The sequence below is a fragment of the Mus pahari genome, chromosome 3 (genome assembly GCF_900095145.1).
Source record: "Mus pahari chromosome 3, PAHARI_EIJ_v1.1, whole genome shotgun sequence".
In the NCBI taxonomy this organism is placed as follows: domain Eukaryota; kingdom Metazoa; phylum Chordata; class Mammalia; order Rodentia; family Muridae; genus Mus; species Mus pahari.
Window position 1 is genome coordinate 18,173,684 of NC_034592.1, and position 14,153 is coordinate 18,187,836.

Below are 14,153 nucleotides of genomic sequence, written 5' to 3' on the forward strand. Positions count from 1 at the left end.
ACAGGCCAGCCTGGGAGCACCCACACAGGCCAGCCTGGGAGCACCCACACAGGCCAGCCTGGGAGCACCCACACAGGCCAGCCTGGGAGCACCCACACAGGCCAGCCTGGAGCACCCACACAGGCCAGCCTGGGAGCACCCACACAGGCCAGCCTGGGAGCACCCACACAGGCCAGCCTGGGAGTACCCATACAGGCCAGCCTGGGAGCACCCACACAGGCCAGCCTGGAGCACCCACACAGGCCAGCCTGGGAGCACCCTTGAAAAACCATTCCAGAAAATTAACCTGTCTCAGATGAGCTCTGCCTACCACAGGGAGCCGTGAGACCCATGATCATGTGAAAGTGCTGGGGAAAGTATGGGGAGGGGGAGGGGACTCAGGAGCCAGACAGTTCTCTCCTTAATCTAAGGGAGCTGAGCGATGCATCCCTCCCTCTGTCAAGTGTCCTATGATGTTTAGTCCCCAGAAGCCACATGAAAAACCCATGTGCACATAAAGATAAGGTTTTTGTTTGTTTGTTTGTTTCGTTTTAAGATTTATTTATTATTATACATAAGTACACTGTAGCTGTCTTCAGACTTACCAGAAGAGGGCGTCAGATCTCATTAAGGTTGTGAGCCACCATGTGGTTGCTGGGATTTGAACTCAGGACCTTCGGAAGAGCAGTCAGTGCTCTTACCCGCTGAGCCATCTCACCAGGCTGGCACAATAAGTTTTTTTAAGGCTAAGACTGTGGCCTAGCTGGTATAACACTTGTCAAGACACAGGCATCAGTCCTCAGCAGTGCGTAAAGCAGGGATGGTGGCACACGCCTGTGATTCTAGCACTGGAGAGGAAAAGGCACAAGGAGCAGTTCAAGGTTATCCTTAGCTACGTAGAGCTAGAGGCCAGCCTGGGCTACCTGAGACTATATCAAAAACAAAACCAGGGCCTGGTGAGATGGCTCAGTGGTTAAGAGCACTGAATTGCTCTTCCAGAGGTCCTGAGTTGAAATCCCAGCAACCACATGGTGGCTCACAACCATCCAAAATGAGAAACAAATAAAGAACCTATGGGCCGGAGCAAGCAATGCCTGGAGTGAGGGGAGGCCAGAGCAAGAAAGAGGGAGAAAGGGAAGAGGGGAAAAAAACAAAAAAACAAAACAAACCCAGACCAGATTGAGAACAAATACGAGCAGCCCTGTAGACTGGGTAGGGAAGGCGAGGAGGAGGGGGTTGGTTAGGAGGAGGGGGTTAGGAGGAGGGGGCTTAGGAGAAGGGGTTCCTCTTCTGTATGGCTGCCACACACACACACACCGCCCCCGTGGGGGACAGGGCCTTGCAGAGAAAGGCAGCAAAGGGGTGACCATGCAGGAGAGGTGGCTGGAAGCGGATAGGGCTCTAACTGAGCATCTCCCTCCCCCTCTGTCTGAAACCACAATGGAATCCCACAAAGCCACAGTGGTGCAGGGTGCAGGTAGGAATGGGGAAACCAGGATGTTGAAAAACAAACAAGTTCACCTGTCCTCCCCTGCCAGCCACAGGATCCCAACAGAGGCATGAAGGGAGTCACGTACAGGGAGTGTGTCACTCCAGTGTGTCAGGCCAATAATAACCACTATCCAGAGGGAGGCAAAAGTTGCCCAAAGCCAGTTCCCACCAGACAAGACCGGCACAGCCCCCTGTGGCATCAGGCCTGCCCTTCACCCTCAACACACGTCATTATCGTTGTCGTAGGTTGGAACAAGGCTGCTTTTTGACCGTGGTGGGGAGAGAACTCTGGTGACCCCAGGCTGGGGCGACGGCAGCAGCTGGCTGTACTGCTCAGCAACGTGTTTCTGCCAGCTCACCCGCACGCAGGAACGTGAGCTCAGGGTTCAAGGAGGGCAGAGCTTGGTGCCAAAGGGGGCGGTGCAAGAGGGAACTTGGCAAGGGGTGGGGCTGAGGCAATGGGGTGCTGAGGCTTAGCCCTCCGGGCGGGACGGGATTACAGCCTGGGGGGGTCAGGCCTTGGCAATCCACTTTGATCTCTATAGATAACACCACTCCCCTCAGTGTTGGAGCATGTGTGTTGTACCCAAAGAATAGGGATGGAAAAGCGGAATGCCTGGCCCTGTCACCGGCCCCTCCCTTCAGGGCTCCTCCCATCAGGGCTCCTCCCATCAGGGCCCCTCCCATCAGGGCCCCTCCCATCAGGGCCACTTCCAAATCACTAGCCCCGGTCTAGACATTGCTGTGGTTGCCCCTGCTTCCCCTGGAGCTGATAACCTGCCACAGGCCCTCACCCACCCTAGTGAGAAATGGGGGTTCCACCTGGGGCCACCAGCTCTGACTATCACCAAGGAGCTCTGAGGCCACAGGCAGGTGTCCCTCCCTCTCTGCGCCTGTGTCCGCTGTTGATAAATGGGCAGTACACTGTCCCTTGAGGAGCAGAGGCAGCCCAATTTCCTGGCCAACTGCTCTCCTCAGACTAAAAGCCCCAACAGTGAGAAACAGGAGGAGGCTTGGTCAGGTGTTCCCCCTGGGGAAGCAGCCCTACGTTAGAATTCCCACACAGCTGCAGGCAAAAACATCCCCATCTGCAAACACAGGCAAGTTGTCCTGGGCGGAAAAGGTGGCAGGCACCTGTCCCGGAAGGCTGTGACTTGTTCTGACTGGGGCAGAGAGAAAGGAAAGAACAGATCTGCTTACAGAAAAGCTGGGGCTGGTGGGCCGCGCTCTCCTCCTGGAATGTATCATGTACAGAACGGGGAGGGGGTCAGGTCTCTGTAGGAGAACAGGTCTTCAGGTGTAAGCAGGTCAAAGCCAGGCAGTGGTGGCGCACGCCTTTAACCCCAGCACTCGGGAGGCAGAGGCAGGCAGATTTCTGAGTTCGAGGCCAGCCTGGTCAACAGAGTGAGTTCCAGGACAGCCAGGGCTACACAGAGAGACCCTGTCTCAAACCAAAACCAAAAACAAGCTACCTAGGTCAGGCTGCAGCTTCTACTTCTCTCACAACCTGTCACGGGTCACACTGGGGCCAGGGGAAGGCTTCGCTGACCCCGTGTCTTTGGCATGGACATTCCCATGTCAACAACACACACGCAGGATTTCATTGCTCCTTACACATTGACACAAGGCCTCCATCGCATTGTGCAGCTAAGGCTGGCTTTGAACTCCTGCCACCGATAACCCCTCGGGCCAGAATTCCAGGAGCATGAGGACCATTACAGGTGGCCTCAGCCCATTCTTCTTTGTAATCTTTTTAATCTTAAAAAAAATTTAGGCCAAGTTTGTACCTTTAATTCTAGCACTGGGGGGGTGGGAGGGGAGGAAAGGCAGGCTGACCTCTGTGAATTGGAAAACAGCTAAACTACACAGAAAAACCCTGCTCCCCAAAACAAAAACAGCAACAACATTCTTCTATTGTATTATCTGTGTGAGTATCCTGCCTGCCTGCATGTATGTATGTATGTGCACCACATGTGTACCTAGTACCTGAAGAAGTCAGAAAAAGGCACAATGTGGGTGCTGGGAATCGAACCTGAGTCCTCTGCAAGAACAAGTGCTCTTATCCACTGTACCCTGCCCTGCTGCTCGGGTTCCATTCTCTAAACACGGCCCCCGATTGCCCCCACCCTGAGCCAGGCTGGTTTGTCTCCAGCATGTGCTAATCCGCAAAGCGGATTATGATCCAGGATCCAGCCTTCAGGCTTGCTGTGTTCACAACAGGGTAGGCCAAGGACCTCTGCCCTGGTTTTAATGTGTAACTGTCCCTACCCCACCTCCTCTCCAGCCAGTGCCTAGCGGTGGGCAGCAGACAAGACTCTCAACTCTGCACCTTTAGCTAACACACTTTCTTCTTAGAGGCAGGGCCTCACTGCACAGTGCTGGTGGGCTTGGAACTCACTGTGTAGATCAGGCTGGACCCAGATCACAGAGATCCTCCTGCCTCTCTCTGCTTCCCAAGTAATGGGATTAAAAAGATTGCTACTGGGATGAACAGATGGCTCAGCGGTAAAGAACACTTTTACTGCTCTTTCAGAGGTCCTGAGTTCAATTTTTAGCAACCACATGGTGGCTCAAAACCATCTGTAATAGGATCCGATGCCCTCTTCTGGTGTGTCTGAAGACAGCTATAGCATACTCACAGAAGTAAAATAAATCTAAAAAAAAAGAAAAAAGATTGCCACCACTGTCTTCCTCCCTCCCTCCCTCCCTTCCCCCTCTCTTCCTTCTTTCCTTCCATCCTTCCTTCCAGGAGATAGGGTCTCATGTAGCCTCCAACTCTATTTTATACACACGCTTTACCAACCCTAACGTCATATCCAACCCTCAACTTTCTGTGATGTTCTGTGGAGTCAGTGAAGTTCTCGAGCTACCTAGGTGTCCAGCCCCCAAGGCCACGTACCTAGTAAGTCCTAAAAGAAGCTTCACCGAGTGGATCTCTACAGCGTCCTTAGGCGGGAACGTTCAGAAAATGCTAACCTAATGTCACCCATTTAAGCTGCAGCTCTAGAAATGATACGAAATAAAATCCTGGCTAGAGAGATGGCTGTGGGGATTAGGACACTTAGTTCTCTTGCAGGGGACCACTGGGATCGATTCCCATAACCCATGGAGGCTTAGAACCATCTGTAGCCCCAGTCCCAAGGGATCCAATAGGCACAGATGTGGTGCACACATCGACATGCCAGGAAAACATTCATAGACATGAGTAAAATAAATATAATGCAAAACTAAAAGTAAAAAAGTAAGATCCTACTGGGTAGAGGGAAATGCTAGAGTCCCTCATAGGTTTTTTTTTTTTTTTTTTTGTCTTCCCTGAATAAGGATATACCTTAAGAGACAACAAAGCATGTATGCATACGCGCACATGCACACACACACACACACACACACACACACACTGTTGACTGCCTGGATCACTCACTTTCCCTCTCAGTAGCTCAGAATTGCCCAGACAACCAAGACTCAGCAATACAGGGTCATGTTTGGGCATGGCCACTTGTTCATGGACCAGCCAGTGCCTGGTGTCTGTGCCTGCCACATAGTAGGTACTCACTGAACAATGAAGGGACATTGCCAGATGGAACACATAGGGATTAACCAGTATTTCTGCTGGAAAGGGTGAGTAGCCTGGAGTCCCACTTCCTATGACACGTTGCTGTCATTTTTTTAAAACCACAAGTGTGTACATTATTGTCAACGGCTAAGGAAAACATAAGGAAAACCTCCCGGACTTGGTTTTCAGAGGGGAATTCTGTTGTGAAAGCAACAGCATCCCACTCGTGTCTGCCTGAGGCAGGGGATGTGCTGGGAGCCATGTGTGCTGGTCTGTTTCACATCTCGCCCGGTTCAGCTGTCTATCTTCCTTGCTGCTATCACCCCAGTACCCCCTCTTCACTCTGGATTACCCATGAGACAGCAAGGAAACATTCCCAAACTCCAGCACTGAGCCAGCTGCTAAAAATCGACTTTTAGTCTCTACAGGAAGTTTACACAGCCAAGCGTTTTTTGTTTCGAGCTTTATAAGGCTGAGCTTTAACCTCCAGCCTACACCAGCCTGGAACTCAAGGCAATTCTCCTGCCTCAGCCTCCAAAACATTGTCATCATGGGTGTGTGCCACAATGCCTAGCCTTAAGACTCACTTTAAAAATGATTTTTATGGGCTGGTGAGATGGCTCAGTGGGTAAGAGCATCCGACTGCTCTTCCAAAGGTCTGGAGTTCAAATCCCAGCAACCACATGGTGGCTCATAACCATCCGTAACAAGATGTGACGCCCTCTTCTGGAGTATCTGAAGACAGCTACAGTGTACTTACATATAATAAATAAATAAATCTTTAAAAAAAAAAACAAAAACAAAATAAAATGATTTTTACACCTAAACAGTGGCGACTCTCTCAGCACTCAGGAGGCAGAAGCAGGCAGATCTCTGAGTTCGAAGACAGCCTGGTCTACAAAGTGCATTCCAGGACATTGAAACCCCATCTCAAAAAACCAAAATAATAATAACAATAATAATAGTTATTATTATTATTATTATTGTTGTTGTTGTTATCAATATTATTTTTTTACATTTAGAAATAGAAAAAGAGGATGTATATGTGCCCATGCATTCACACACAAGTTGGAGACCCTCTTGCAGTAGTTGGTTCTCTACTTGTAGTAGAGGCTGGTCTTAATTCCCGACCTTCCTCCCCGGACCTCCCAAATGCTGGGATCACAGGTGTAAGCCACTGTACCTCACTTGCATTTCTTTTTTCTGTCTGTTTGCTTAGCCTCACTCTACAGCGGGGCAGAGAGATGGCTCAGCAGTTAAGAGCACTGGCTGCTCTTCCAGAGGTTCCAACCATCTGGAATGTTATTGGATGCCCTCTTCTGGTGTGTCTGAAGACAGCTGCAGTATACTCATATACATAAAATAAATAAATCTTTAAAAAAAAAAATGGTCTCGGGGCTGGAGAGATGGCTCAGTGGTTAAGAACACTGACTGCTCTTCCAGAGCTCCTGAGTTCAATTCCCAGCAACCACATGGCGGCTCACAACCATCTGTAATGGGATCTTCTGGTGTGTGTCAGAAAACAACTACAGTATAGTCATATAAATAAAAATAAATAAATCTTTTAAAAAAATAATGTTCTCACTCTGGTTGGCCTAGAACTCTGGTCCACCTCCCAGGTGTTGGGATTTAGACATGCACCATCAACCTTGAACTAACTTTGTAATTCCAGGTCGTGAGAATTTGTTTTTCCAAGACAAAGGTAATGAGTAAACTGTAATAGTCTGAGAAATCAGACCCATTAGGCACACAGGGGACTCCCAAGTCCCCAGTGCAGAAACTCTGCAAGGACAGGTGCCAGCCGGGTGTGTGGCCAAGTCCCAGACACTGACAGGTACTCACCTAAGGCAGCGCTCCACATCTGGGTCACTCCTGTAGTACTGGAGGCCTCCACGTTTCAGCGCATCCTCGGGATTGGCAAAAGCCTGAAACACAACAGTTGAGGCTCACAACCCTGAGGAGGCTCCTGTCTGAGGACAGGGCTCAGGGGCAACAGTACAGCCACCTACAGGACCTACCGATCGACCGTTCACCTGCTCCCCGAACCTCTTCTCAGTGCCACAGAACCAAAGCTCATGGTAAGGAAACTCAAGGTGAACGCACCCTCCTGCGCTGGCTCCGGGTACCTAGCTGGTCTAGAACACACTCAGGAGGGGCTCAAGGGCCTGTTTGCCTGGCATGGGTCCCTCCCTAAGTTCCAGTCCCAGAACCTCAAAAAGTAAATTCAAATAAGACAAACACCAGAGCATAGTGGCTCATGCCTTTAATCCCGGCCCTCCAGAGGCAGAGAGGTAGCTGGATCACAGTGAGTTTGAGGGCAGCCTGGTCTACATAGTAAGACCCTGTCTCAAAACATTAAAACAAACAGCTAGATAGAAGCCATTCAGGGCACTCCCTGAGCATCCCGCTCTGATGCTCCCTGCTCTATAGCAGCCTCCTCTATAGACTCAGGATGAAATGGAGCCTCTGGGGGGGGGGGAGGGGCTCAGTGGGAAAGCAGGGGAGCCCAAGGAGCCCAAGGTCACTCCTCTGTCTTTGAGGACCTCTGCTCTTGCAGCTATGTGGCAAAGCTCCCCCATCAACTCTGGTGACATCTCAATCAACCTGTCTAAACTGTGAGGGGAGCAAGGCCCAGGCTTCACTTCCGGCTGTCCCTGGAGCCCCAGCTGGTAGATGAGCCCTGCCTGAGAAAAATGTAAAATGGAGAAGAAAGGCCAGGATCTCCTACCCAGAATCCCTCCCACCTGGCTCCCAAGCCCCGACTCTGAGGGCCCAGCTTTGCCACCAATGGAGTTCCTGTAATGAGCTATCAGGGAGCCACCTCTAGTGGGTCAAGGGGTACTCTGGCATGCACTTCCAGGAAAGACCTGCGGCTGCTCCTGTTCACAGCAGATTCCAGTAGGAACCAGTCTTAAGGACCAGCGTGGGCGGTGTGTTCACCATTCAAGTCTCCAGGTTCTGAGAGGGACACAGAGCCTCCTCTCTGCTGCCCACATCTCCAGGCTGCTGGGGGGAGGATCCTGAGCCAGCTCCCGTCCTCTCAATGCAGAGTGCGATCCCCTGGTCCCACTTGGCAGAAATAGAGGGGCCCCAGGGCCCAAAGCAGAGAAGGCGTCCCTCCACCCCTGCATCTCCCATGGGGAGAGGAGCCCAGGAGGAAGTCAGGCTCTGGGACCAGAGAGTTAACTTCAAAGGGGATGGAAGGAGCCCATAGTAGGCAGGCATCTCCTTAACTCCGAGCTTCTCACTGGAAAACCAGGGTAAGCTAACTCCTACTGCCTTCCTGGTGGTGATAGAGTGCTCAACTTTGGGGGCCCTACAGAGGGCAAGAACAGAATGTAGCTATCTCTTTCTGGCATCTGTGTCCCAGGACAAAGAAAAGCAGAAGAATGAGAGACAGTCAGTCAGTGGTGGCCCTGCCTTTATTCCTGTCAGTACCTGCCCCAGTCAGGGGCTGAACCTGGCAGGAGGGTGAGGGGCCCACCCCGTCCCATCCTGTACTCCATGTCCCTCGCCTCTGGGCTGGACAAATGTTGGTTTAGGGGAAAGTGTCTGTAAAGAGCAGATACTTCACGTGCTTCTGCTTTCTAGTCGCTTCCAACGGACCCCTGGAAGGGGTCTGGGAGCCCTGGCCACTCCCACCAGCTCCGTGTAGGTTCTTTCACTTCGGAAATCACAGAGAATGTCTGTGATCCCTCAAGGCACCCTCTAGGGTGCCACAAGTGTGTGCAGCGTCCATGGGGAGTGGGAATTTCCACGGAAAGACTTCTTAGGCTCCTGCGTTGCGGGTTCCCACTCCACCCAGCTATGAGATCTCCCTGTCTGCCGGGAAACTGCCAGGTCCGGAGACCTCTCGCTGTGAAGAGTCCCTGTGCTCCACTCGCGAGGGAGCCCCCCCGAACACTCTCATACCAAGAGGGTTCAGGAGCTGAAGGCCAAGCCAGCTTCCAGAAGGGCTGCGGTGGCGGCAGCCTTGAAGCAGCTCCCACCGCACGCAGGCATACACATCTCGGCCACGTTTTTCAATCCCCAGACTTACTTGCAGGGAAAAGCCAGCAGAGTGCTGATCCCCTTCTCCTCCAGCGCTCCCCCCAGCCCCCACTCCACCAGCGACCGTACCTTCTTCCGCAGCCTCATCTGGCCTGTGATGACAGCCACCGCGTACATCTTGATGACCAGCAGTGTGCTGCAGAGCAGAAAGGCCGGGAGCACCTGGCCGTTCTCCATCACCAGCCCCAGGGAAGGCATCTCGGCTAGCCGGCCTGGGCTTCAACTCGGGGACACCGGGACTGAGAGTGAGAATGTCCCACAAGTCCGCTTATGGAGAGGAGGAGGCGGGCCAAGCCTTGAGTAGGCGGTCGCCCCCGCCCACTCCCCGCCCACCCTGATCACCCGCAGCAGGCCCCCTGCTCAAGTCAAGAAGGAAACCAGAGACTTCTGCTCCGAGTGTCGGGTAGGGGTTGGGAGTGGGGGGTGGGGGGCGGGAAGCAGAGGAATGGTCCACGCCATCCTTGCCTCAGGACCATTTTTCTTTTGAAAGCCTCAGACTACATAGACTGTTTTCTCACTTAACATCAGGTCGCCGACCCCAGTCTGCATATCACTGACCCATGCCCACCTTCCGAAAGAGCAGGTAGAGGGCGGGAGAACCAGGTCATTTATGCTAATGTGTTGCCTCGTTGATGGAGGCTCGCAGCCATGGAGGCGGGCTGTCTCTGCAAGATGGAAGGTGAGGAGACAGATCCTTCAAACATCCTCTAGCAGGACACAGACCCCCAATTACCAATTCGTGTGTGTGTGTGTGTGTGTGTGTGTGTGTGTGTGTTCATTTGGGTGTGTGTATTTGCATATGGGTGGGGATATTCACATGTGTGCACCTACATGTGGAAGCCAGTAACTGCTGTCACATGACTTTCTCAATTGCCCATCTTATCTTTTAATTTCTTTTAAAATTACATTTCTTTTTTTTTTTTTAAAGATTTATTGATTTATTATATGTAAGTACACTGTAGCTGTCTTCAGACACTCCAGAAGAGGGCATCAGATCTTGTTACGGATGGTTATGAGCCACCATGTGGTTGCTGGGATTTGAACTCTGGACCTTCAGGAGAGCAGTCGGGTGCTCTTACCCACTGAGCCATCTCACCAGCCCCTAAAATTACATTTCTTTATTTACTGTGTGCCACAGTACCTGTATGAAAGTCAGAAGATAACTTGCTAATGATGTGGGGGGGGTTTGTTTGTTTGTTTTGTTTTTTTGATTTTTCGAGACAGAGTTTCTCTGAATAGCCCTGGCTGTCCTGGAACTCACTTTGTAGACCAGACTGGCCTCGAACTCAGAAATCCACCTGCCTCTGCCTCCCAAGTGCTGGGATTAAAGGCGTGCACCACCATGCCTGGTGCTAATGATGTTTTTGTTCTGCCATGTGAGTCACATTCAGGTCTCACTAGCCTAAGCACCTTATTTTTTTTCTTTTCCGTTTTTGAGAGAGAGAGAGAGAGAGAGAGAGAGAGAGAGAGAGAGAGAGAGAGAGAGAGAACGAGAACCTCACTATGTACCCCCCATGGCCTGGAACTCAGAGAGCTACCTGCTTTGACCCCTCAAGTGCTGGGACAAAGGGCATGCAGCACCACAGCCTGGCCCTGTTACATTTTGAGGTCTGATCTTCCACTGATCTGGAGCTTGTCATTCTGCCAGCCTGACAGGCCAGTGAGCTCCGAGCATCCCCCTGCCTCTGCTGCCAGCAAATTACAAATACACACCTTCTCTGCTCGCTCCGTTCCTCAGTCAGCTAGATCATAAAGGACATTAATCTGGCCAAAGGAACATCACCACGAGCCTGCCCACGCCTCAAAGCAACAGAGATCTAGGGGCAACTAGCCTGAACCCCACTTGGCTGGTAAACTTAGTCCTTAGAGCACCGATGTGGCTCTGACCCAGTTTCCCTAGCTATAAAATGAAGCTGACTACACACACACACACACACACACACACACACACACACACACTATAGCAGTTGCTGGAACTAAAAGGGTCTTGACTGGAGATATATGGTCTATATACCAGTGATCCCAGCACTCAAGTGGAGACTAGACCAGGAGTTCAAGGCCATCCTTGACAACATAGTGAACTTAAGGCCAGCCTGGGAGATATTAAACCCTGTCTCAAAAGTCAGGGCTGATGAGATGGCTCAGTAGGGAAAGGTACGCTCCACCGGCTTGAATAGGTGAGATCCACTCCCAGATCTACATGGTGGGAGGATAGAATCCACCCCAGCAGGCTGTCCTCTGCTGGCGAGTATACTCAAAGATAATAAGTGTAAAAATGACTAAGTCGGAAAAATATTCATGTCTACAAACGAGGTTACCGAGCACCCGCTGTGCAGTAGCTCCTCCTTGCTGAGGGCACCGGAGCCTCAGTTTCCCCCTCCTCAGCAGAGGGCTCCTGCCTAGCTGGATTGACAGGAGGGAATCCTTGCTGCTGGGGCCGTGGGTAGCTTCTCGCTGATTTACAATCTGAACTAAAGATATGCTTGACAAGGTGTTTGTGTTTCCAAAGCACAGGGTCACCACACAAGGCTTAGCAGTACTAGATAAGAGATAAATATCTCCCAGGGAACTGGCCATGGAAAGGTCTGGTTGTTCTAATGCAGATTTTATTTGTGGGTACAGGATGGGGAGCTGGGCACGAGGCCAGCTTTCTGCTCTTCTTGCCAGGGATCTGCTTCAGGTCAAAAAACTCGGCGATGAGCTGGCTCCTCTGACCTCCATACTTACCTTGAATGCATGTGTGCACACACACACACACACACACACACACACACACACACACACACAGTCAACCATCAAGATGGCACACCAGAGGTAGAGGCAGGAGGCTCAACCTTGGCCACACACTGAGTTTGAGGCCACCCTAGACTACACAAGACTCAGTGGTAAGAGCACTTGCTGAGTATCCTGAGAACCCAAGTTCAAATCCTCAGCTCTCATGTAACAGCCAGGAAGTAACCCCAGTATGCGCAGCACAGAGGCCTGAGGACCATGGATCTGACCAGTCTAGCTCCAGGTCTGCTGAGAGATCCCATCGCAAGGAAGTAAAGCAGAAGGCAGGCGCGATAGAACGGGACACCCGATGTCCTCCTCTGGCCTCTACTCAGGCAGACACAGACACATGCACATGCTACACACTCACACTATACACACTCTCACACACACATTCACCGACAAGCAAACACAGTAAGGCCCTCAGTCAAAGGCCAGAGCTGTGGCTCAGCAGCAGAGCAGTAGCCCAGTGTTTCTGAGGCTCTCGTCCATCCCCAAGCACCAGGAAAACTACTAATACAAATCTCAGCGGCGAGGCTGCTGTCTGTAGGCTCCACGTTCTGCCAGATCATAAACCGGATCCAGCCGCAGGGGCCTTTAGTGTGCAGCCCTCCATGGGCAAAGGGATGCAAGGGGACAGCCACGCCTTGCTTGGCCCTCTCTGGGACAAACTGTAAGCTCCAGCACTAGAGCAGAGAAAGTACCATCCCAGCAATAAACAAAAACTCCTAAGAAGCTGCATCCGCCTGTGAGGGAAAACTGGACGCAGGCTGTGTCCGCAGAGACTGATGACTGATCAGGAATTCAGGGCTGTGCACCGTCGGAATGTTACAGGTCCAGAGGCGAATTCCCTTATCTCCACATCAGAACAGACATCTCCGTGACGATAGGTTAAAAATCCTCCTAGGATGTACTGAACTAGCTTCTATCTAGCCAAAAGCCGTGGTGCCATCGGAGAACATCTTAGGCCTATGGAATAGCTCCCGTCATCTCCTGTACCCCCCTCTCTGATGTACCCACCAACGCATTTTAAACTCGCCTTTTAACTCGTGACTGTCTCTCCTCTGTGAAACCATGCGAACTCCCTGAAACTGCTTCCACATTGGACCATGGTGTAACCTGAGTCTGTGTTCTGGGGTCATGGTCACTCAAAATGGCTCCAGACCTTATTCCGAGCTGTATAAAGAATGTCCCCCCTGGATAATATCCTTCTGGTCTGCTTTCGATGACCATGTTTCGGTGTGGGTGTCTAATTTGCGCAGAAACTTCGAAAGCATTTTGATCTGGGTTGCTCGGCCTGCTTGCTGGCCTTTGGGACTCGAAAGGCATTTCCGATTCTGACTGACTAGCTTAGTTCTCTTGGCTTTCGGAACCTCGAAGGCATTTTCAGTTTTGTTCTATTTGTCTTGGTTTCCATGTCTTTGCAATGTTTTCACTATCACGTGGCCTTTGTCTCCTGACACTCCTCCTCAGATGCGCGATTCCCTTTCGGCAGCTTCTCCTGCGACCTTGCCAAGCCTTTAGCTGAGGAGTTTTATGAATGCCTGGTGACAGAGACACCAAAACGAGAGGTAACTTGTTCCCTTCCCCCAAATGCGTGGAGGAGTCAGGAGGAACATTTCATGACCTGCCGGCCTTGGGGAAGCCAGACCAATGTGACCCATTCCTGGGTCAGAAGGGTCTATACCAGCTCGCACTGGAAGACATATCTGAGGATGGGTTACCCAGTGTCTGGGCCATGCAGGACACTCTGAGAACCATTGGGTGATGATGTCTCAGGCTGAGGAAGTCAATCCCAAAAACAGCACTTAAAACTGACCCAAAGTGGGCTGGAGAGATGGCTCAGTGGTTAAGAGCACTGACTGCTCTTCCAGAGGTCCTGAGTTCAAATCCCAGCAACCACATGGTGGTTCATAACCATCTATAATGAGATTTGATGTCCTCGTTTGGTGTCTGAAGACAGCTACAGTGTACTTGTATACATTAAATAAATAAACAAATAAATAAATCTTTTTTTAAAAAAATAACTGACCCAAAGTACATTCTGTAGCTCTATGTTCTCATCGTCTGTAGGCTTTATGTTTTGCCAGATCATAAACCAGATCCAGCCACAAGGGCCTTTAGTGTGCAGCCCTCCATGGGCAAAAGGGTGCAGGGGGACAGCCATGGATAGACAACTTTTCAGGAGAAAAGAAAAACATGTATAGAGAACAAGGTTTCAAAGAAGGGAGAGATATTTCAAGGGCTGAGGTACTCTAGCTGTCTGGCATGATGGTTACTAACTTGAAAGTATCTGCAAAGATGCAAA

At 51.1% G+C, this 14,153-nt stretch overlaps 1 protein-coding gene across 1 annotated transcript in view; it reads right to left on the bottom strand.

Moving 5' to 3' along the window:
- The window catches only part of Ptges (prostaglandin E synthase), a 14,365-nt gene extending 5,048 nt beyond the window's left edge, over positions 1-9,317 (bottom strand). Inside the window, exons 1-2 of the mRNA XM_021194838.2 lie at positions 9,143-9,317; positions 6,866-6,948 (exon numbers count right to left, since the gene is read on the bottom strand). Coding sequence (XP_021050497.1) covers positions 6,866-6,948; positions 9,143-9,271 — 212 coding nt within the window. The 5' untranslated portion in view covers positions 9,272-9,317. The remainder of the gene's footprint in view (positions 1-6,865; positions 6,949-9,142) is intronic.
- Positions 9,318-14,153: the final 4,836 nt, after the last annotated feature.